Genomic DNA, 25,446 nt, shown 5'->3' with positions numbered 1-25,446 from the left:
CCGCTTATTTTTATAATCGTCGATGGTCTTATCCCATATTACAGGCCTTTCTTGAATCAACGTAATTAATAATTCTTGATTTATGTTCATTTTATAATAAAATCGCGAAACAGCGTATATAAGCGGTCACGAATCCGTGCGTACGTCCGGCACCGTCGACACACCCCGATAGACTGCCATACAACACTGGTGAAAATCACGCCGTGCGTAGACGCGGCGCGCCGAGGGGCAGTCACGGCGCACGCGGCCGCGGCGCCGTGCCTTGGCGCCACCGTGCATGTCGACAAGCTCATATAGTGATCCATACCACACTGACGACCGTGCCTACACGCGGCGAATTAACCGTAGATTTTCACGGCGAGAAACCGTGTAATGGAAAAGAGTAGGGGTGTCCACTTAAAAAATATATCGATATTTATATTCGATGTAAAACATCGGATTCCAGCATCGATGTTTATCGATATATCGCTAGAAAACATCGATATTTTTCTACTATCGAATACTTTTCACAAAAGTTTAATATTACCTTTTTCCAGTGAAATGCGCAAAATTTGTGGTCTTTGATTTTGCAGGTGTGAATGTAGAATCAGATACCAGAGTAACATAGCTAAACTAATAGTGTAATGATAGTGATTTTCTATGAGAATCACTATCATTACATAGTTACTTAAATAGAATTGTAATACTAAGATAATGGTGAGATGACTGAAATGAGTTATACCTACATTTGCAAGTGAAATATAAACGACAAATTAATAGAAATATTTATTACATATCACATAACTTCAAAACAGTAAAAGAAAACAAAAGACTTATTTAGTACTAGCCTTAATCTAGGTATGTACCTGCAAAAACTTACTTTCACTTTACCTATTTAATTAAAACCAATGCTCTTTAGACAAACTTTGCAAAAATAAAAGTTTACTTAATCTTTTACCTTTCATTCTATTTCTTTGTTGATTAACTATTTGAGCAGCCTTAGAAAATAATCGTTCGGATGGAACAGAAGTCCCAACAATAGTCAAATATTTGAAGGCAATCTTATAAAGCTTAGGAAATTGAATTTTTAGATCTTGCCAAATCTCTAAAGGATTCTCATTGAGCCTTCCTACTACTGGACTACGCAAGTACATTGATAATTCATCAGAAATTGCATCATCTGATTGTGATGATTTCCAACTCTTGCTTACTAGTTTGTGATGATTATCCCATAAAGAAAAGCTCTCTTCTAGTTTTTCAGATTGATCAGAATCTGATTCGGACATTTCAATATTTTGTGTAGTATTTTTCATAAAGTCTTTAATTTTTGCGACTGCTGTGGAGCAAGCAAGTGCGTCTTGGAAGTGAATTTTTTTATACCTGGGATCCAATACAGTTGCTATGGCGAGTGGAGTTACCCTCTCGATAGCGCCCATTCTTTTTTCAATTTCATTAAGCACAAACGATTTCAATTCATTGGCAAGCGAATCTTCCAATTGGAGAGGTTGGATTTTTAAAACCAAGCAATGAACTAACGGAATCACCTTGCTGCTTGTGCAGTAACTGTCCCCAGAAACTTCTTTAGTAGCAGCTTCCAGCGGTCTTAAAACTAATAACACAGAAGAAAGAACTGACAGTTCTGATGCATTAAGCATAGGTGGCGCTGTCTTATGGCGAAATATTATTTCATTGATTACAATACGTAACTCTAAAAATCTCTCAATCATATAGTAGGTGCTGTTCCATCTTGTTGAAACTTCTTGAATTAACTTTGTTTCTTTTTCTGTGGCTTTTCTTAATTCATTGCTTGCTGTATTACTTTGCTTGAACCATGTTACAATAGTCTTGACCTTAGTTATTAGATTTTGCAATTCTGGACAGTGTTGAATCGCATTTTGCGCAACTAAATTTAGAGTGTGCGCAAAACACGGTATGTGTTTCTTACCAAAAGCCAGGTCGACCGCCTTAATCATAGATGCTGCGTTATCCGTTACTACAGCCGAAACTTTATTAACGTCAATGTTCCATTCAGAACAAGAGTTCAGAAGCATCTCAGCAATATGATCCGAAGTGTTACGGTCAAATGACTGATATACTCCAAGAGTAATAGAAAAAAATTCGGTACATATACCAAAGTGACCGGTAATTCCAAGAAAGCTTCTCATACTCATTGTTTCTGTCCACATATCGGTTGTAAGTGTTATATTTTCTACACTTTTTAGTTTATTTTTAAACACAGCTGATAATGCATCATATTTGTCATCAACCCAGCGAGTCAACGTTGTCTTACTTGGAAGCTTGTAATGTGGTGCAGTTACTTTCATAAGATTACGAAAACCGTCATTTTCTACAATCGTGAAAGGTTGATTATCTTTGCAAATCATGTAGATGAGGGCATTGTTGACTTTCAAAGTTTTATTGCCACTTTCCGAATAAGCAGATATATTTTCGAAGCTTTCATGAATCGACTTTTGCCGTTTTAATGGCGGAGGTACAGGATTATCGACATGGATACCTTTTGACGCAGCTGTACTTGTTGATGGCAGTGGTTCAGGGCTGGGAAAAACAGGTTCAGAATCTGCTTCATTTGTTTTTGTAACTGTTTCATTGTGGATATTTAGTAAGTTGACATTGTTCAACACTTGCGAATTTTCTTTATTCATATCTAAAAACGCAGCCTTATGGATATTTTTTACGTGGCTAAACAGGTTTGATGTATTGCCACAAGATTTAATTTGTTTTTGACAAATTTTGCACTTTACAAGATTCTCATTTCCCTCAATTTTCGTAAAAAACTTCCATACATGACTTTTCTTTGGAGGCGCCATCTTGTTATTAACTAAAATAAAAGAATAAATCAATTAATGTTTATTTTTTTCTACAATTTTATTTTGTGTCGTAGGTAGTATCATACCAGTATTTGAGTTAATTTGTTTATAAGCTTAAAAATTGAAATGAAAAATACACTTAAGAAATGATTCGATGCGATATTTATTGTTATTATGAAATGTATTATAATATAAAATATCATTATGTTATAATATATCTTAAATATAAAACACTGTCACAAACAAGTAGAGGTTAGGTTAGGTTTATAAACATAATAGGAATATAACATTACATACCTTTTCAACTTCGAACTAGCAATCAGATGATGCATCAACTCAATTATTTTAGAGTAATTAATTATAGTAGCAAGTAAAAGTCTTACATAAACTTGTCTTAGATATAAAATCAAAACAATGATTTAATGCGTTACCGACCGCCAAACAGCAAAAGTCGACGTAAAAACAAAGAATGAGTCCAATGAGTGAATGAGAGTGAAAATAAATAGAATGAACCTATAGAATCCACAGATTATATAAATTTAGAGTGAATAATCAATCGATCTGTCAGCAGGATGGAATGGATTAGGTAATTAAGCTGGTCCATCACAGATGTGTTAAAATTATTTAGTTTTTTAGTAGATTATACAAAAAGAAAATAAAAAAAACAAATATTCGATGTTTCTATAAATATATCGATATATCGAATACAATAAATATTTGACAAAACATCGAATCAATCCGATATATCGTAAAGAAAACATCGAATAAATTCGATATATCGATGTTAAGTGAATATCCCTAGAAAAGAGGCCTAAGTAGCGGGCGAGCTAGCGGTGTCGCGCGCGGCCCGCGCGGCGCGCTCGCTGCAATATCAAAAGCCGGGTACTCACTAGGGAACCGTAACTGTAACATGCGTGATACAGTAACGAGGTTCTAGTGTGTACGCGTTTTACAATTACGGCTCACGACGTCGCCGGAACGCTTTCACCGAGCGTACTCATTTTGCGATCTGTAACTGTAACCAAACACATACAATAACGAGGTTCTAGTGTGTACGGGGAGTAACGAACGGGGAGGCTTGCTCTGCCCTCAGTTTTGGTTTGTAAATCCACGATGCCGGACGAAGTGTCTCTCGCCTGTGCAGCATACTTACTTATAGATGCCTTACTTGATGATTTTAAATGGCCACGAAGATGGTGGATTCATAGAATGTATCGAGAAAGAAGTGATCTACTGTTCATATTGAAAAATCAAGAAATTAGTGGTCATTACAAAAATTTTCGTCTCGTCTCGTCGCGTCTAGCAACAACCTCTCCTCATGACGTCCACAAGCGCACTGCGAGCGCCCTTTGATCCGCGGCAAAAACCGACAATCGTCGGCTCGCTGCGAGTCGCTCGTCGCAGGCTCGCGAACCACGTACACACTATGTTTTTGGTAACAGTAACGGTTACAGTTACATGCAACGTTACGCGATCAGAAATGAGTACGTTGTAAACATCGGCTCGCTGCAAACCGCACGCGTACCGCTCGTAGCAGGTTTGCGAACAACGTACACACCATGTTTTTTGGTTACAGTAAATGCAACAGTTACAGTTACAGCTCGCTAGTGAGTACCCGGCTAAACGCGTGAAGATGTTCGTGTGTGTTCACGTCGAACTAGCGGTAGCGGGCGCGATTCACTCGCGACGTCAAGTAAGTTCAACCAGTTTGAGCCAGTTTGAGCCAAACGCCCGCCTGGCGGCCAACGTGAACACAAATCGCCACGTCCCCGCGCTCGCGACCGCCACCGCGCCCGCGAGTTCCAACGTGAACAAGCACTAAGGCATGCAACAATTACGTAATATATATTATACATTAAGTTTATAAATAAATCACTTGGATGAAATAATGATCTCTTAGAGTAATCAATTTCATAATTAAAAGAATCAAAATCAACACCAGATCTACACAAATTATTCATACAATTAACACAATTTTTGAAAATTTTCTTCTTCGATTTTTTAATCACATACCCTGTCACATATTTTTTTGATTCAACATGCAGTAAATAATCATTATTTTTAATTTCTGTTATAATGTTTATTAACCCTTTAACGGGCATAACGATCTGACAGTAAAAAATAAAATCTACCATTGGTTTTACTTACATCAAAGAGGTAGAAATAGAAATATATATATATTTTATTATTATTATTTACATGGTGGTAAATATATTCCCTTTGCCCGTCCCGCTGCTAGTTTAATACTTTGGTGAAATATAACTATAGTGAAATATATTCGTAATATATTGGTAATTTGTGAATAATAATAAGACTTTTCAAATGAAATGTATTTATGTAAATTGTAACAAAAAAACGCAAGGACACAAGGATCATATAAGCTACGGTTGCTGATGAAAAGCGTAAAAGCAAGGTACAATACACAGTGGCACTTCACATTTCTGGCACATAATTTTTGAGCGCTTGTCGTTCGCTTTTGTGCTGCAGAGGCGACATCGTTTGTAATTTGGTAGCGGACATGGCATACGGTGTGTAAGCCGTACGGTTGAAAAAACGTGCTAGCTTGTACATGATACGGCAAAATCACCGCGCGAGACATTGGTAAGTACTGGCTAGTAGCGCTTTTTGACTCGGGCTGTGTAGGACGTGCTGCGTCATGAATTTTCTTACGAAAAAAAAGATTATAGTTGCTTATTACATATATAGGGAAAAGAAAATAGAAAAAAAAAGGGAAGTACGGTTTTGGATACATCCGATTTTAGAAAAAAGGGAGGAATATGGCGCGTTTCATACACTTGTCAAGAATCAATTGAGAGAAGATGAAGACAAGTTTTACAATTATTTTAGAATGCAGAAAACTACATTCGACAACTTGCTCCAAAAATTATCCCAGGAACTAAAACATCAAGATACTTTTATGCGAGAGAGTATATCGCCCGCAGAAAGATTGGCTGTAACTCTGAGGTAAGTAGGTACAAAATTAAATGACATATTTTAGTTTAAAATTGTTTATTGCACACAAACAAAATTATTACATGTAATTGAATTTTAATAATTATTAATTTAAGAACAAGTAAATCAAAAAATACACTACGCTGAAAATGCTACTCAAGTGCGGTACTAAAATCGAATTCGTCTTCAATAGAAACTTGAGAATCTGCCGAGATACTTTCCGCATTTACACTATGTACAGATAATTGTGATTCGGGTCGGTAGTGGATCCAAAATCATGAGAAGACGTCTGTGGACGACTTATTCCATAGCCCGATCTAGCAGCTGTAGAATATCCATATGTTGACGATTGCGCATTTGAGGATGCTGTACCACTTAAATATCCTTGATGGCCTTGATCCCATTGGTTTCTTGATGTAGGTTTATACTGAGTACACTGTCTTTGTTGAATATTTTTAATTATTGAAATTACTTGAAACTGAAAGTCTATCATATTTTCATCACTGAACTTGTCAACTGTATCAGCGATTCCCATAAAAAAGTTCATACTACGGCTTTTCTTTTTCTCATCTCGTTCTGCTGAATCCATAAACTTCATAAACCTAATGTCAACTTCACTTAGTTCATTTTTTTTTTTTTTTTAGCCCTTTGCGTATATACATATTTTTTTGATTCAACATGCAGTAAATAATCATTATTTTTAATTTCTGTTATAATGTTTATTAACCCTTTAACGGGCATAACGATCTGACAGTAAAAAATAAAATCTACCATTGGTTTTACTTACATCAAAGAGGTAGAAATAGAAATATATATATATTTTATTATTATTATTTACATGGTGGTAAATATATTCCCTTTGCCCGTCCCGCTGCTAGTTTAATACTTTGGTGAAATATAACTATAGTGAAATATATTCGTAATATATTGGTAATTTGTGAATAATAATAAGACTTTTCAAATGAAATGTATTTATGTAAATTGTAACAAAAAAACGCAAGGACACAAGGATCATATAAGCTACGGTTGCTGATGAAAAGCGTAAAAGCAAGGTACAATACACAGTGGCACTTCACATTTCTGGCACATAATTTTTGAGCGCTTGTCGTTCGCTTTTGTGCTGCAGAGGCGACATCGTTTGTAATTTGGTAGCGGACATGGCATATGTTCTCCTACGTTCATAAATCGCCGCTCTTCAGCGACTACGTGAAGAGCCTTTTGGCGCGTTGTTTCTGCAAGGGCGACTTTTTTTCTCACAATGTAATCTGCCATGGTGGAACGCCTCTTACGGTTACTGTAACCACCCACAAGGCCTCTCGCTAATGCAACCCGAAATTCAAAATGCGTTAGGTTTATGCCATTTTTCTGGCTCAGAATAAACGCATTGGTTATGCTAGCGTCCATTAAAAAATAAAAAAATCGAAGCCACCATTTCTCGCTCCTACGACCCACAGTATAATATGTGCTTTTCAGTTGATCGAACCGATCTACTCCGCCCATTCTCCGTGTGTATTCTTTAGTAACAAGGGGGCATTTTACGGAAATTTTCGAGCCATCTTTCTGGGTTCTTGTAACTGAAGTTTGACCAACTTTTGGGTGGAAGACATTCTGACATCAAAAGAACTTTTTTGTTGTCTTGCCACACAACGAAACTAACATTCTGTTTTACCCTCCACTTGAAATCCCCCTTCTTCAGCTTCAATTTCTTATCCCTCGCACCTTTTATAATCAGCGGCATATCAGCTCTGTGCCTGCGCACCGTACCAGAGGCGTATATACCATTTTGATATAAATATTCCAATATTTTATAATTGTGTTATTGATAGCTAAAACAAGGTTAAGCATTAGAATTAGAATAAGTTATAAAGCTAAATGTCTTTAGGTTAGGTTTATGTATTGTTAAAGTATTTTTACTTACATGCCGAAATATTTGCTTCTGCGCGAATACTTGAATTCCCCAACGCATTCATTATCTTTTCTATCCTTTTCATATTTGCTACACGGTGAATTTATTATATTTCAACAAACCGGGACTACAAATCTAGTCACGCGCAGGCAAGACAACGAACGTGTACGAACTTGAATAAAATGAAGTAAATCAATGTTGCCATGTTTCTTATATCCCATTCCTACTAAAAAGTACCTTCATTAACACGTTAAGTGCGGCGTATCAAACTTAGATCTGTGCATAGGTGCTATACAAGACAATATAGGTGGGTACGGAGTTTATTTCTAGTGCGGTACTGGTTATATCAGTATTGTAAGCCAATTAGGTTTTATATGTACATAAGTAGGTCAATTATATTCCTAATTAACACTAAATCGGTTATTTCGTTTTTAAATACATTCATTTATATTGTGGATTAGCCGTTTCAAAATCTATCCAATATTTTTGAAAATAAACCTGAAAATGAATACTGATATTTAATGTCTTGTATCGCACCGTAAACAGTGGATAATTATTTTACTTGTATACTGTACTCAGGGTTGGGCAAGAGACAAATAATATAATCGATATGGATACAATATTTTAATCGAATATTTACAATAATTAGGAACATTTTATGAAACGGTTTCTTTGTTTTTTTTTGTGTATTTTTTTTCGTTTTTATTTGTTTTTCTTTGTTTTTTTTTTATTTTTTTTTGTGTTTTTCTTTTAAAAAATATTGAAATATAATCAATTTACATTAATATGAGATTTGTTGAAACAGTCTAAACACATTGTTTTATTGCAGTCGGCACACATAGTATTAACCCTCTTCACTTTTTTATCAGCTTCTCGACTTGATAATTCTTTACGTAGTTCTTTATAGCATTCAGTACACATTTTCCGTTTTTGTCCTTTTGTAAAAGTATGTAATTTATTTCCATATTCTGTTTTATTATCATTTATAAATTTAGCCTTAGTCAGAGATTCAATAATAGATTCAGTGAAATCCAACAACTTGCCTTTCTTATTATGTATACTATTATGCACTATCCAAGCATTAACCAAACATGTGCCAAATATTATGCTCATCATGAGTTTCCTGTACCATTTCAGGCCTCGTTTTAAGGAACTATAGTAAGAAGTCATCTGGTCACTATAATCTACTCCTTTTTTATTCAAGTTATACAAAGATACACAATCTGGTTTCAGAACAGCTTCCCCCGTGCCTCTTCTTCTTTTACCGGTATCTTTAATTTGAGCATCATGTTTTGCAACTGTGGTTAACATTGTCACAGCTCTTTTATCGAACCATTTTATTACTTTTACTCCCTTTGCATTCATTTTACCCACAACATTACCTTTTTTAAGTTTCGCACTTGTAACTATCTTTGGTAGACCTCTTCTATTCACCCGTACAGTACCACAAAACATCGTCTTTTTTTCAATTAACTCTTCGGCTAAGCTGACAGACGTATAAAAATTGTCGGCAATCACAACTCTACCTTTATTCTCTAACCCTTTAATTAATTTCATTACAATTTCGTGGCCATGTAATTTGTTATTATTTCTTACGGTTTCATTTTTGCCTGTATATATTATTATTATAATAGAGCTTGTATAACCTTCTGGAGTACACATTTTGTACAATTTAATCCCATATTTATGGGCTTTATTTTTTATGTATTGTCGAAATCTCAACCTACCTCTCCACGGGATCATAGTTTCATCAATTACTAAATATTTACCTGGGGTTAATATTTCTTCAAACCTCTTCATAATTATTGTAAGTAAATCTCGAACCTTATAATAATATAGCTTATCAATATTATTATCGATTTGGCTTTCATTACTAAAGTGCCAAAACTTGAGCAATAAAAAAAATCTATCTCTCGTCATCAAAGAAGTTATATAATCATTATGGTAGCACTTCTTTTTTGACCAATATAAACGCAAACAAGGTAATTTAACCAAACCCATCGTCAACAACACTCCCATAAATTTACTCATTTCATAGAAATCGGTTGGAGACCAACTTTTAACCCTAGATTTGGGTTTTAGATTTGTTATTCGAATGTAATCTCCAGCATATTTATTAGTCTCAAGTACCATTTTGTTGATAACATCATCTGTCACAAATAATTTATAAACGTCAAACGGAGTACTAACTTCTGGAGGTACGTTTACTACATAATCTTGTGTAAATTCTGTTATGTTAGGTTTATCTGTTGAAATATCAATCCAATCATCTTGACATTCTTCATTAGAAAGCGTTATATGGGTGTTATGATCCTCGGAACTATCAGAATCCGATTCAGGGCTATGAAAAGAATCAATAGATACTAGAATCACTGTTATCAAAGTCATCACTATCTGAATCTGATAATCTGTTAATAATGCCTACTTCATTTAATGGTTGTACAGTCGAAACGGTGCTCGGCCTGGATGTTAACACGTTTATATCTGGCTCTGCGTTATTACTGATGGGTTGGACCTGATTAATATTTTCCACGCATTTTTCCTGATATACATTTGTGTTGGGGGTGACATTGACATTTTGTTTGTGATGCGAAGTTGGTGTACGTAAAAGATCAAATATACGCTCTTCAGACATTGTTTGGTCCAAAGGTATCAAATTTTTAATGCTTAAGTCGCTTAGTGATGTAGGACTCCCCGGGAACGATACATTTTCTAATAAGGAATAACTCTTACCCATGCTAGGACTTATATGCACATCTTGTATTAACTTCTTCGCTTTTTTAAACTTTGCCATGTCTGTACTTGCACTTGTCGATGTAGCCACCATATTATCTTGTCGCATATTACAGTCGCTATCACTTATTATGCTCGGGTTTGTATACACCTCCTGATTTAAAACTCTAATTTTGCTTGAGTTTTCACCACTGGTACAAGTTCTGGATGATGTTGACGCCTCTTGTCCCATTATAACAAAATCGCGATCATCATGAACCTGCTCCTTCTCCTCAAATACTTTGGATAAAATTCTTCGTGATCGCTTCATTTTGGCGGGAGCACAATATCAAACAAACTATTTCGCCAATGATTAGCCCAGCACTAAAGTAAACACGACGCTTAACACGGTGCGGTACAAGTCATGTACTTACAAGTCGAATTTGTATTGTATCGCACTGAAAAGTAATAAATGTATTTCGGTGCGGTACAAGACAAATATGGCTTGTTCGTTTTTTATTGAAAATGTGGTTCTTTTAACAGTAGTAAGCCTATGAGTATATTTATCTCCTTTCAACTTCAACAACTTCCTATAGGAAAGTTCTTCGCACCAGCGGTAGGTTCCCGTTTTTTCCCGCCGCACTACGTTAATGTCATTAACTGATCAAAAATGTCTTGTATCGCACTTAACGTGTTAATCAATATTATTGTTTCTATAACAAGTCAATGTATTATTTACAAACTAGCTTTTTACTCCACAGAATTAAATAGGATTCAAGCGCTTTGTTACTTATTTAAATTTTAATTTAGTCACACAATTAACTATATTAAAAGGATCCACGTCACATGGATCGTTTTTGATGTTCAGCTCCGTTATTTTTTAATAAAGCTATTGAATTAGCGATAACGATCCATGTAAGTTGGATCGTTATCGATCTTTTAATCAGTCACTTTAAATAATAAAACGAAAAGAATCCATGTCACATGAATTGTTTAAATTTAATTAAAGCCGCGTTTTCACTTGGCGACATGTCGCAGATACTTATCGCTCGACATTCACGTAGTTGTCTCTGCAAAAGTTGTGGGACAATGTCCCGCGACATATGACTTGTTCACATTGGCCAGTCGCGACCAGTATGTCGCCCGAGGAGGTAGTGTTGTTCAGTGCAGCTTACATAATAATTCGGAAGACCATAGCAAAACGTAAAAAAAGAGGTGGTGGGTCCGAGAATATTTGCAACAAAGGGAAAGTTCAAGTTTACTAAGCAGTCTAAGGATGCGCGACGGATCTTTCGAAAATTTTACTAGAATGTCTAGAACCGATTTCGAGATACTTTTAAATATGGTTGGGCCGGCCATAGTCAAGCAAGATACAAAGTTTCGAAAATCTATCGACCCTCACATCAGACTCGCAGTAACATTGAGATACTTGGCAACTGGAGATAGCTATGGTTCATTGTCCTATACTTTCAGAGTATCAAAACAAGTAATTTGTCATACTATACCAAAAGTTTGCCAAGAATTTTTTAAAGGCATTAAATTCTTTTGTAAAGGTAAGTATTTAATATTTTTTAATCTCATATACCCTTACATACGGTAATAATACTACAAACGCTTACCGTAAGGTAAGGGTTACTATAAACTTATGTGGTATTTTTAATTTTATATCGATATTTTATAATGTATGTTAATTTATTAATATTATACTTGAATTTCAGACTCCAACCAATGTAAATGAATGGAAAGAAAAATCACGTAATTTTGAAATATTATGGAATTTCCCTCACTGCATCGGAGCGATTGACGGAAAGCATGTGTTACTAGAAGCGCCACCAAATTCTGGCAGTGATTATTATAATTATAAAGAAAATTATAGCTTGGTTCTCTTAGCAATTGTGGATGCCGAGTATAACTTTGTATATGTTAACTGTGGTGCAAAAGGGAAATCGTCTGACAGTGGAGTGTTCCAGGAAACTCCATTTTATAAAGCACTTAATGAACAGCAACTGAATTTACCAGATCCCGAGCCACTGACCCAAGGTGGTCCGAATATACCATACGTTCTGGTGGGAGATAGCACATTTGCTCTATCGGAAAATATGATGAGGCCCTATCCCGGCATTCATGAAAAGGGATGCTTAAAGCGGATTTTCAACTACAGGCTCTCAAGAGCAAGAAGAATAGTTGAAAATGTTTTTGGCATTATGTCTGTAGTGTTTCGCGTATTTCGTAAAGCTATCCCATTACGTCCAGTTAACGCTGAATTAGTTGTAATGGCATGCGTGTACCTACATAATTTCCTGCGACGTAATACATCTTCAACCGCGCATTATACACTAAATACCACATTCGATTTCGAAGACGCTGCCCATAATGTTGTGGAAGGTTCGTGGCGAAGGGAATTGAGAAATAATAATATGAGAAACTTAAATATTCATAGCAGGCCTCCTCCTCAACCCGCTCAGGTAATAAGAAACCACTTTGCTGAATATTTCTCCAGTGCTCAAGGAAGTGTCCCATGGCAAACAAATCAATCATAGTGTACTAAAATTTTGAATGGCGTTTTTTATTGTCTAGGTTTAATGACCAAGGAATAAATGATAATTATCTTAGTGTCCTTAGGCACATATTGAAATACTAATAATAAATAAAAGATTTCATTAATTTTAAGTATTTATTTATTTCCCTTTGATATTTATTTCTTATATATAAATGTTTATAAAAATGACAGAAAATCAAGGTTATTATTATTACAAGTATTATAATTATTCTTTGTTTTGCGTTTCTGATTCAAAGTGGGAAACTAGTTCCTGAATATTCTCAAATTGTCGAAATTCTGTGTGAGTAGGTTCTGCAGATGCTCCATTATCATTATTAACATGAGAGGCATTAGCAGTGACGATATTATTATTAACAGAATTTGTTGAATAGGATGACTGTTGAGAAGCAGAACGGTATCCATAACTTTGATAACTTTGAGTATCGCTTGAATTAGATCCCATTGCGTTTTCTGTATAGTTATATTTTCCCATCCTAGCCTCTAATAAGATATTATTAATAAAATACTTCGTCTGTAGCACAGCATGTTCATTCTTTATATTTCTTAACTCTGAAGCTATATAGTCGGCGTAAATTTGATATTCATCTTTTGGTTGATCCATCCTGGCTTTTGCACTCTTCATTATTTCATATACCTCACTCAGATCATCTTTTTTCCTTTTATTTTGAGTATTTGTAAGCGGCATTGGTTGCGTTGGTAATGGTGGCGGCGACGTTGGTGCTTCTGGTGGTTGCGTTAATACTTGCGATGCCGCTGGTATTTCTTCGTGTGCCACCGAACTTTCAGATGTCTATAAAAGGAAAAAAAACAGTCTAAAACAAACATTAAATCACACAAAAAAATTATACTATATGCTCATATTGTCCCTAATTTTACTTTCTTTTCTGTCAAATTTGTAAACTGTAAAATATATATATATATATTTATTTTATCTTATTTTTTTTATATTATTTACATATAATAATAATATGGCTCTCGATTAAAAATAAGGAACTCAGAAGTTATAAAGAAAACTTTAATCAGAATGTAACAGTAATGCGAGAGTACAATCAAATCTTTATTCTCGATAGCGTGTCGGTCGTAACTTCTACACGCGCCATCTTGTTAGCGTCCCTCACCCCGCGGGAAGTGGGGCGACCATCTACTTAATGGCAGTCAGATTCCCACAGATAGAAATAAAGAAAACTTGAAATTATACTAAGCTACTGATAAACACATTTTACATATTATGAGGAGCTTACCTGCGCATTCATAGAGTCCATACTGCCCGAACTTGTCGCCCCTTTTACTAGGAAAAGCAGCGAATCATACGCAAACCAGTTACTTTTGTGAACATCCCCACTTGCACTTCCTGTAGATTTTGAGCTCGCTATTTTTTTTCTCTCTCTGAGAAACTGAGACCTTATGTTGTGTATTTTTCCCTCGACGTCTTTTCTAGGTTTATTTAATGTAGTCGCGATAGATTCCCATGCATCATTTTTTTTTATTTTGTTTTTATAATCACTATGTGAAGTGTCCCACAATATTTGCGAGTTTTGATACAACTCGATAAGGGTCAATATTTGCTCACTGGACCACACTACTGCCATTTTTAGAACACAAAGCGACACACGTTCTCACTACTCAAAGCCTGTCCGGCGACTGTCGCGCGACACGGGAGTCGCGCATGTCGACGCTCAGCGAGCGTCGACTTGCGACCTGTCCCGCGACACGTAAAGCCTCGTATCCACTAGCAACTTAACTGTCCAATGAGTCACATATGACTCACGGGAAACTTTTGGAATAAGTTCAAGAGTCACAGGTGACTCATTTCTTTATACAACTTTGGCACATATTTTTGTTATGAGCGTGGCGTAATATTGTAATTATGATTACGTGAACGTATAGCAAAAATCCTAACCTATAAGAAATCAAAATAAAATTTCGCATAATTTTACTTATATCTATGGTATCAAGCCTTGTATTTGGTACGAAATAAAACTATAAAAACAATGAAAATAAAAATGTTTATTGATGAAATGTCTTATGTTTATTACAAAAACCAATCAATCACTCATGTTTTTCGTTGTAGCAATCCAAACAGTACGCTTTTTTACATGCTTTGCACTCTGTGTGCACTTGCTTGGCTTTTCGAGCCAATTTCCCTTGAATTTTTAATTTTTCATAGCAACCAGTACATCTCTTCCGAACTAACTTATTGTTTGTAGTGTTACGCGGAATTTCTTGAAGACAATGGCCAGATGAAGAAAAGGAAACAGAAGATCTGGAAGTCAGAGATAACGAAGGCATTTGAGGCACGTTAGGTATTGTAGTTCTCGCTGCTGGCCCTAGAAAATACCGAACTAAATGCTCTTGAACAGCCAAAACAGACAATCCTGGTGCCAATTCGTTATAAATACACCTAGCATTTATAACAGCAACTTGAAACAAAAGATCCACGGCGATTTTTTTGTACCAGGTTAGGCTTTTGCGTAAAGGAGAGTGAAAAGATGCTAGTTGGTCTGAAATATCTATACCTTTTTTTGCTTCATTATAGTCAATTATAACGTCGGGTTTTGTAACATCTCCTCTCTTTGTTCTAATCTTTGATATACTATCCCCATGACAGGTCGAGATCATGAGAACGTCTCGCTTATCGCGCCATTTCAGAACAGTATATTGGTTGTCTTTCTGCCTTGCCACTTGCTCTCCCCGTTTCAGTTTTTTCTGGATGACATCTTCTGGAAGATATCTTTTGTTTTTACGTAAGTTACCGCATAGATCCGTTTTTTGTTCTTTGAGGTAGATTGCCAGCGGAACGCTGGTATAGTAATTATCGGCAACAATAAGACGGCCGTCATTCAGAAGTGGTTCAGTTAGTTTGATTACAGTGGAACCAGGCTTATCAAGACCTTCTAATTGTTCTGACACGCCGGAATAAATCTGATAAGACCATGTATAGCTGTTTACAGTACAAGCTTTGTATATCTTCATGCCGTAGCGGTCGGTTTTAGCAGGGTTATATGTTCGAATAATCAGTTTACCATGAAATTTTACCATGGATTCATCCACAACTATAACGTCACCAGGTAAATAGAGGTTACGGAAATTATCCACAACTTTGTGTATTAGTGGATCAATTTTATGCGTCCTTTGTGCTCCTATAGCACCTATATCAACTTCAGTGAAGTGCCAGCACCTAAGTATTGTAGTGAATCTGTTGTAAGACATATTGATTCTGTGCATGAGCGGGTTATAGTACAACACATCTAGTTTCCAATAATGTTCTTTAGAAGGCTTTGGATTGAGACCCATGTAAATTATAACACCAAAAAAAGTCTTCATCTCCTCTCTAGTGACATCTTTCCACCTTGTCATCCTGCTAAATTGAGCTGTACGTATCTGCTTCAATAAGTGAGCATAATTATTGGTATGAATTACCATTTCGTCAATCAAGGTATCGGGTACAAAATATTCATAGATTTTTGTCAACGAAACCTGTCCATCATCAAGTATTGCGTCCATGTTTTGTACCCCTTGACTGCCTGTGAAGGTTTCCCTGCCTATCGGTAAAATATGAGATTTCCATTCTGACTCAGGCTCAGGTTCAGGTTCAAATGACGACCCTGGAGTTGGTGGTACTGCACTTGAAGTACTGGCTATAAAATTCGCAATTACCTCTGTGTCCTCACTGTCTTCATCGGCTTCGTCGGGATGATATTCTTCATCGCTGCCTCCACTGAATGCGTCTTCGTCTGTATCAGAATCTTCTAAATAACGAATTAATTCTTCGGTAGTGTACGTTTTTCTTGCCATTTTAGTAAATAACTAATGAAATTACAAGTATAACCTCAAATAGCAATGCACTTTTTAGAGTATTGTTCAATTTATTGTCTATGGTTGGTGTGTGCACATATGACTCCTTGAACGTGGGAAATAAAAAGAGGTCCGTCACGTCCATGAGTCATATATGAGGCAAATAAATAAAATCAATAAAAAAAAAAAACACCAATTAATTTTATGAATTATATTTACATAAGACAAAAGTGGATGTTATATGACCTATCAGAAAAGAAAACACGATGGACTTGGGGTAGTTGTAAATTGCATTGTATGGGGACAGTTAAGTTGCTAGGCAACATTTGGCGCGCGACACGTGAATCTCAACATGTACGGCAACGCTGCACAACAGCGCGCGACGTTGCCAGCTACCGCGCAACGTGACGCGCGGCTTGTTGTTTGTTTAAAGTGCATCGTTAGTTGAGCATCAATTGTTGTCGAGTGGAGACGTGACGCACAACAATGTCCGTAGTGTGGTGTAACGAACGAGTGCTCAAATTAATCGAACTGTACCAAAACTATGAATGTTTATGGGATACTGCTCACAGAGACTATAAAAATAAATTAAAAAAACTAGATGCATGGGATTCAATAGCGAAAACACTAGATGTGTCTGTGAAAGAGGTTGAAAGCAAGGTACATACTCTTCAATCGCAATTCACTCGCGAGAGGAAGAAATTTAAATGTTCAAAAAAAAACAGGAAGTGGCAGTGAAGATCTTTTTAGCAGTAAATGGTTTGCATATGAACCTTTGCTGTTTTTGATAAAAGGTGAAACAACAACTGGAAATAAAGACACAATTGAGAATCATGTAAGTTTTTTATTATTATAAAATACTAACCTAGCTACATAATTGTTTTATTTAAGCACGTTCATTTTGCCAAGATACCCTCCCTTGTTCGCTAATGAAATAGTTAGAAAAGTTATCTCTTATAACGGATGGTGCCAGAGACGTGTCCACATTTTCATTCTCATCTTCTAAAGGATGTAGATTATTTTCTGTTACTTCATTACGCCAAGTGCCGTTTATTACATTAAATTCAGAATCTTCTCTGTCATAAGTTCCTGCTGGAGTATACAAGGCTCTGGAACGCTTATTTCGACTCAAAAAATTATGCAAATATACACAAGTCGTAGTAACAAGCTCAGCATTATTACATTTAAGTTCAATTGGGTTCCGAAATATACGAAAAACAACAGACATAACACCAAAAACATTTTCTATGATTCTTCGTGCCCGCGAGAGTCTGTAGTTAAAAATTCGTTTTATGTTACCTTTTTCGTAAGTTCCAGGGTAAGGTCTCATTAAATTTTCAGACAACGCGAATGCACTATCTCCGACGAGTACATAGGGTATTTGCACATTAGTTGATTCTAAAGTTTCCACTGGTGGCAACGATAGTGTCTTGTCAGTCATTTTCTTATAGAATGCTGTTTCACGAAATAGTCCTCCGTCAGATGATTTACCTTTAGCACCGACATTTGCATAAAGAAAATTATATTGTGCATCAACAATAGCTAAAAGGACTATACTAAACTGTTCCTTGTAATTAAAATATTCACTGCCAGAGTTTGGTGGCGCTATAATAAGCACATGTTTACCATCTATAGCACCGACACAGTGGGGAAAATTCCACAACATGTTAAATTTTCTTGCGACTTCCTTCCATTCCTCTTCAGTTGATGGAATCTGAAATGTTTCATACATGAGCTTAATACATCATTATTGTTTTTAGGTGGAAGACCATGACTCTACGCAACATCAAAATGAAGATAATTCAATGCAACACCAAAATGAAGAAGCGCGAGCAGATCAAACCGAAACAATTCCGCAAACTGGGAAATAAGAAGCAAAGAAGCGGAGTCACGACGAAAAAATTGATGAAGCTTATGAAGTAATGAAGAATGTAAAAAAAAGATTGGAAGACAGAGATGAAATGACAGATGAATTTGATGTCTATGGGGTATGTAGGATCAGAACTTCGAAATATAAAGGACGAATATTCTACTCTAATAGCCAAACAATTTATAAATACTATATTGACTGATGCTCGTCTTGGAAAGTATCGACAAGAGTATAATACTTACGGCTATAGTACAAGAAGGCAAAGCACACCCGGCACGTCAGCAAGTAATGATAACACCACAAACCAGGACAGTGTTCAGCAAAATAATGATGAAGATGATGTTAATTTTGAATTACGTCATATCATATCAAATTTATAGGATTAATCCACAGTTAAGGGATTCCAAATCATTAATAGACGTTGATTATTTGAATAAAGCTTAATATTTAATCTATCAAATCTTTTATTTTACATGTACTTACCCTTACATAATCTTTTAAACTCTGAATCAGCGCTCTGCAAACTTCTGGTACAATTTTACTAATTAATTGTCTTGATATTTTGAAGCTGTAGGACAGTGAAGTATAGGAATTTCCGGTTGCCAAATATCGAAGTGTAACAGCCAATCTGAGAGAAGCACTAGTTGCGTTTCGAAATTTTGTATCTTGTTTCGATATTATGGGTTCAATTTTTTGTAACAGTATATCGAAGTCTGTTTTGTTCATTCGGGTAAAATTCGTAAAAGATCCATCAACCACACTGAGATCACTGAATACATTTTCTTTATTTTGTAGGTATTTTCTAACCCACCAACGTGGTTTTCTTCTTTTTGATTTCGATAAAATTATAACCACTGCCGCTGAAATCAACACAAGTTCCTCTGGCGACATGTTGTCGACGACTGAAGAATGTGTGGACAGACAACGTTGTTAAACAAATGTTCCGCGTCAATATTCAACAAGTTGCGAAACATGTTGAGCAACATGTCGCGCGTCAAATGTTGCCTAGTGGATACGAGGCTTAAATGTCCCCTGCGATGTCGGGCGATATCGCGCGCGACGTCGCCCGACACGTAGAATTGATGTCGAGCGACAGAGTCGCGGGACAAATGTCCCTTAGTGAAAACGCGGCTTAAATCTTTAGTGCTTGTTCACGTTGGAACTCGCGGGCGCGGTGGCGGTCGCGAGCGCGGGGACGTGGCGATTTGTGTTCACGTTGGCCGCCAGGCGGGTGTTTGGCTCAAACTGGCTCAAACTGGTTGATCTTACTTGACATCGCGAGTGAATCGCGCCCGCCACCGCTAGTTCGACGTGAACACACACGAACATCTTCACTTGTTTGATATTGGCGCGAGCGCGCCACGCGGGCCGCGCGCGACGCCGCTAGCTCGCCCGCGACTTAGACCGCGCGAACGGTTTGTACGTGAACACTTCGGTACATCGCCATATGTTTGATATTTCGCGACCGCGCCCGCGAGTCAACGTGAATGAGCACTTAGAATAACAGTTATCCAAGTGACTTGGATCGTTTTAGTAATATGTGATTTGGATTATTTTCGCTAATATGATTTTCTCAATAACGATATAAGTAGCATGAAGCGATGTTAATAAAAAAAATTACGACCTGCTAGATATACATGTGGGTTGGTAACTCAGGACTATAACTTCATGGTGGGTTTGAATTTTACTTGGATTGTTTTCGTGATATTAAAATTTTAACTTCAGGGAGTGTTTTGGTATACATAACTCATTGTCGGCCACAGTGTGGGTTGGATCCTTTCCGTTTAACTATGGCCAATTTAAATCTAGGATCTAAAAATATTCCCATTAAAAAAGCCTTGTTATCTAACAGATCGGCCACTAGATCGTGTGCCAAGGATAAATTAATTTTTTGAGTTTTTGTCTTACAAATCATCCAAATAGAGTAAAAATCACCTACAGTAAGCTGTTCTTTTTGAAGTTCTTACAGTGGCTTCCTCAGAGGGCTTTAAGGTATTAAGAATATTATTTATTTCAATCCACACATTTTCATTTAGTATTTCGCAAATTTCGTCACAGTAGTTGTCGCAATAAGTTTTAAGTTCTTTTAATAAACTTCGAACTGATAAAGATATATCCAGTTACCGCATCACACCTAGCCCAAATTTTAAAACCTCTCTTCACCGGTTTCTTAGGCATATATTGTTTAAGACAACTTCGCCCCTTAAATTTTACCATGCACTCGTCTATTGATTGCCTACTGGAATTTGAAGTTTGTTTTTGAAACACGTCGTTCAAGGTATCAATGAGAGTCTGAATGATAGTTGGTCCATATACGTGACAGAATCCTCAGTCTTGCTCAACAAAACATGTAATCGCCAAGCGTTGGACACAGCCATGTCAAGCAAATATGTAAAAATCACCCACCACCATTTCTTTCCTCTGATAGCGACCCGATATAGACTGACCGACTGATCCATTTGATCTACCCCTCCCATCCCTTTGTAGTAGTTCTCAAACAATCTTGGTATGTTCATGTCTACTTTTTGTTTCCTCTCACTGCACCATCTTTTTACTTTGCCTAAAGGCATTGTCAAGGCCTCAACATTGTCAAAATTTGAACCCATAGTTACCACATAATTGTCTTTCCAACGCACTATCGCAATCTCATTCTTCGTGTCGAAACGGTAATCATGGTCAGCTCTCTTGGCCGTTTTTTCATGTCATTTACAGGCACAAGTGGACATTTCTTTGTTCTATTGTCACGTATTGTACCCGTTGCTCTGTAGCCCAACAGTTTCAACTCATTGAGCAATTGGTAGTTGGTAAAGAAGTTATCAAAATAAACAATATGCTCTTTAGGAACTATGGGCATCTTTGCTAGTAATGACTTTACTACTCTCGCCCCGAGACTATCCGTCGAAGCTTCTGCCGCCTTACCACAATAAATATCAAAAGAATAGCAATATCCATCTGAACTGGTTGCCGCCCAATTTTTGTATCCAAACCTGACCGGCTTTCCCCTTATAAATTGCTTAGCTGAATGACGACCGAAGTATTTGATCATTGATTCATCGACGGATAAGTTTTCATGAAATACTCCCCACTGACACGCGTTTCGCTGGATCAAATCACACAATGGTCTCACTTTGAACATTTTATCAGTAGTACTGGCGGCCTGATTATTATCTACAAAATGTAGGTTTCTTTTTATTTCGAGAAACCTGTTACGCGACATGCAGTTGGCAATAGAGATGGGTTATAACAGGTCTTTTGTGATACCTGTTACTCCTGTTACTGTTAAGTAAAAATAACAGTTTCAAATACCTGTTATTATATAACAACTGTTATTTTAAAGTGCTTGGAATCTGATATTCTAAAAATTCGCAATATGATAAGATATATAATTGTAATTATTGTTATTCATTGTTATCAGTCATTTACATTCATAACTGAAAACTTTCCTTCATGCTTTAATTCAGGCTTAGGTAGCCAGACTAGGTAATAGCTAGACTTACTACTGTTTATCAAACTGGCGACATAAACTAAAATAAAACCTAATAATATAACAAACTAGAAACTAATTACGAAACGATCAAAACTTTATACAAATTATTTACTGAGGTGAAATACCGATTACAAAATAACGAAAACAACTTTTGTATTCTTCCCGCTCTTTGAAGAGCATAAGAAACGAAAACTATTTTAAAATGTAAACAATATCATTATTATTTCAATATTCACCTTTATATTTATTGCAATAGAGTACAACGGTAGTAGTAAAATAGGAACGCCAATCACATCGCATCATCCGAGATACGTTTGGATACACGTAATAGACTCACTTCGTTTGATTTATGGAAATAAAATAATGTAATAAAAATATTTTTTTCGTTGCTTTTAACCTTGACGTATTTATTCTATTATTATACAAATATGATCATGGATCCATGTTATAGTTAAATGAATAAACATAATAATATGGCTAGCATTACAGGTTTATTAGTGAACCCTGCTGAAATAATTATTTATCAAATGAGACCTATTACAATCATCATTCCCTGCCACTGTATACAAAACTTCCTCTGCATCAGATGTGTAACTTTCGACAGTAATATTTGGCATCATTGGTGGCATGGGATCATTCATTTTTTTGCAGATATTATGAAGTACAGCAATTGCTACAATCATGGTCTGCACTAGCTTTATATCTGTCCTAATTTTCATAGATAATGCAGGAAAGCGCCTCTTCCAAGCTCCAAATGTCCTTTCTATTACATTTCTGGTCCTAATTTGACTTTCATTATATAATTTTTCACCATCGCTTATGGGATTGCGCAGGGGTGTTAATAAATAAGGCTTTATGGCATAACCTTTGTCACCAACTAGCCAATAACCATTAAATTCACCATCTTCTAGTCTTCCCTGAAAATTATACAATAAAGCTATAGAACAATACTGATTATTTGAATCTTTTATCCATCCAATAAATAATAAAAATAATATATTTTTTATAAGTTACCTAAATGATTTTTAGTGAATGGAGTAGGTATGTTAGTGTAGACAATTTGATTGTGTGAAAGTAACACACAATTGATTGATTTGATTGTGTGTGTAGCCACTTAATTACTTATAGAAATGCATACCTTGATGACACTGGAGTTGAAAATATGGCTATCGTGACTGCTGCCAGGCCAACGAGCAACAACATTTAAAATATTCATTTTTGCATCACAGATAACTTGAACATTCATAGAAAATGTGAGTTTTCTATTTCTATAATTTTCTGCATCTGTTCCACCTAAAATACATATACCAATTAATTAATTATAATTTGAAGAAAGAATAGGTGTTGAAAGACACATGAATGTTAACTATACCATAAAGTTGTAATGTTTTAAAGTGTATGATAATATTAATGTAAGCATAATGTCACAAACTTATGTGTTGTAAGGAAGTAGGTATGTACCTCTGTAATGTATGTTTCATTTAAAAACCCTATTTCTTATAAGGCTGGAACATTTACCTGGAGATTTAATTGGTACATGAGTACAATCTATCGCTCCAATCACTTTTGGAAAAGCACTCAACCGACAAAATTCTTTTGCTATCCTTTCCATCTCCTCAGTGGTTTCTGGCATGGATATCCATTCTGTTCGCATGCTAGCTATTGCCCGGGTCACTCTGTGTATTGTACGAGATGCTGTTGACTTGTGCACTCCCGATGTATCGCCTACGCATCTTTGAAACGAACCACAGGCATAGTATTCTAACGCAATAAGTACTTGCTGTACTGAAGTCACAGCTTTATTTCTGAAAAATATTTGTTTTAATATTAATAACAAAGTTCCATTTAATTATTAGGTAGGTATAATATCCCTTACCAGGCTTTTGTAGGCCTTTTTTTTTTTTTTTTAACGTGGCTAATGTTTTATGCATACACCTGCACTCTGGGTTGAGTGCAGGGTTATGTGGGGCTCTCCCGCCAGAAGGGCGGGCATACCCACTAAACCGCCACGTGTATCCTCACGGCCGCTTGTGGCGGCGTGCGGCGGGATAACTGCCGAAGCATGTACCGCAAGCCGCACGCCACGCGGTTGCCCCAATTTAGGGGTCCCTCACAGAGGCTGCCTAAAGCACCTCATTACTCTACATGCCGATAGGCCGGATACAACAACCCATCGGCAACCCTCGAGAGGACCTATTAACTGGACGGCGGTGTCCCCGTAGCCGCCGCCCAAGGTCCTCACTAAGGGGGAATGCGCCGATCGTGCGCAAGCCGCCGGCGACCTACTCGGCGGCGACGCATCTGGGCGGCAAGGGGATCATTCTCACGCGCCCTCTCGGCCTCCTCCTTCCGCGATATGACCTCCTGGCAGAAGGTGATCATCGCCCTCCACGCCAAGGCGCCGCACGCCATGGCCCTGACGACAGCCGGCAGCGACAAATCGGCGCCCACCACCTCAACAAGGCGCGCCCTCTGTGTGGTCCACGCCGCGCAGTCAGAAAGAGTGTGCGCCGCCGTGTCTTCCTCGGCGCTGCAGTGATGGCACTCTGCCGTCGGCTCCCTCCGTGCCACCTTCCACAGGTATCGGCCGAAGCAGCCGTGACCGTTAAGGACCTGTGTAAGGCAGTAGGTGATCACACCGTGCCCTCTACTCGTCCACTCGCCAAGGACCGGCCGGATGGCGCCGATGGTTAACACCCCGGCGGTTGGTTCCTCCAGCCGTTCGGTCCAGGTACGGAGGTCTTCCCGGCGGGACTCTAGTCTCCACCGTGCTATGTCCTCCGGCTCCGGACCGGTCCCCCGGGACCTGGCCTCCACTGTCTGGCGGTAAACGTTCGCCAAGACTTTGGCTTCCAAATCCCAAGGGGGAGTCCCCGCGAGGACGCATGCCGCCTCAAAGGACACAGTAGCATAGCCCCTTATGGCCCTGATGGCAAGGATGCGCTGTGGCCGTCGCAAGACCGCGATATTTTCGCGGCGTAGCGCGTCAGCCCATATGGGTGCGCCATAAAGGGCCATTGACGCCACCACACCCGTGTAGAGCCGACGACAGGCGCTACCCGGCCCCCCGATATTCGGAAGAAGGCGCCCCAAGGCCCCTGCAACACCGATTAACCGAGGCGCCAACCGCCGAAAATGCTCTCTAAAGCCCCATCGACTATCTAGGACGATGCCGAGATACCGCATCGCCCCGCCAATGCCGATTACAACTCCATCGACAACTATATGCGCTCCGACCGGCGGCGCATTTCGAGGCCCATGGAAGGCTATGGCTTCCGATTTTCCTAGCGCAACATTGAGGCCGAGGGCCCTGATCCTTCCAACTATAGTCGCAACGCCCGCCGTCACTAGTAGGGA

The 25,446-nt window shown here is 37.6% G+C and overlaps 2 protein-coding genes and 1 long non-coding RNA gene across 3 annotated transcripts; 1 reads left to right on the top strand and 2 right to left on the bottom strand.

Annotated features, from left to right (window-relative positions):
- Positions 1 to 1,073: 1,073 nt before the first annotated feature.
- On the bottom strand, positions 1,074 to 3,265 carry LOC142982903 (uncharacterized). The gene is made up of 2 exons (XR_012960031.1): positions 3,105 to 3,265; positions 1,074 to 2,818 (listed from the first exon to the last, which is right to left on the bottom strand). It is a non-coding gene; the product is annotated as an uncharacterized LOC142982903 (long non-coding RNA).
- Positions 3,266 to 10,428: 7,163 nt separating this feature from the next.
- LOC142982798 (uncharacterized) lies at positions 10,429 to 19,048 on the top strand. Its single transcript, XM_076129482.1, has 3 exons — positions 10,429 to 11,930; positions 12,070 to 12,842; positions 18,493 to 19,048. The coding sequence occupies exons 1-3, from the start codon at positions 11,654 to 11,656 to the stop codon at positions 18,601 to 18,603; spliced, it is 1,161 nt and encodes a 386-aa protein (XP_075985597.1). The 5' UTR covers positions 10,429 to 11,653; the 3' UTR covers positions 18,604 to 19,048.
- On the bottom strand, positions 12,809 to 14,985 carry LOC142982900 (uncharacterized). The gene is made up of 2 exons (XM_076129626.1): positions 14,179 to 14,985; positions 12,809 to 13,727 (listed from the first exon to the last, which is right to left on the bottom strand). The coding sequence occupies exons 1-2, from the start codon at positions 14,524 to 14,526 to the stop codon at positions 13,143 to 13,145; spliced, it is 933 nt and encodes a 310-aa protein (XP_075985741.1). The 5' UTR covers positions 14,527 to 14,985; the 3' UTR covers positions 12,809 to 13,142.
- Positions 19,049 to 25,446: the final 6,398 nt, after the last annotated feature.

Source organism: Anticarsia gemmatalis, chromosome 22 (assembly GCF_050436995.1).
Source record: "Anticarsia gemmatalis isolate Benzon Research Colony breed Stoneville strain chromosome 22, ilAntGemm2 primary, whole genome shotgun sequence".
In the NCBI taxonomy this organism is placed as follows: Eukaryota; Metazoa; Arthropoda; class Insecta; order Lepidoptera; family Erebidae; genus Anticarsia; species Anticarsia gemmatalis.
The sequence above is the reverse complement of the archived record's forward strand: the minus strand, read 5'-3'. Positions and strand labels throughout refer to the sequence as shown.

Bases quoted from the DNA above. Each gene is read 5' to 3' on its own strand.
- LOC142982798 (XM_076129482.1), top strand. From the start codon at position 11,654: ATGCGCGACGGATCTTTCGAAAATTTTACTAGAATGTCTAGAACCGAT. The intron at 11,931-12,069 runs GTAAGTATTTAA...ATGTATGTTAAT, and splicing joins CATTAAATTCTTTTGTAAAG to TTATTAATATTATACTTGAA. The intron at 12,843-18,492 runs GTAATAAGAAAC...TATTGTTTTTAG, and splicing joins CTCCTCCTCAACCCGCTCAG to GTGGAAGACCATGACTCTAC.
- LOC142982900 (XM_076129626.1), bottom strand. From the start codon at position 14,526: ATGGCAGTAGTGTGGTCCAGTGAGCAAATATTGACCCTTATCGAGTTG. The intron at 13,728-14,178 runs GTAAGCTCCTCA...TTCCTTTTATAG, and splicing joins TGGACTCTATGAATGCGCAG to ACATCTGAAAGTTCGGTGGC.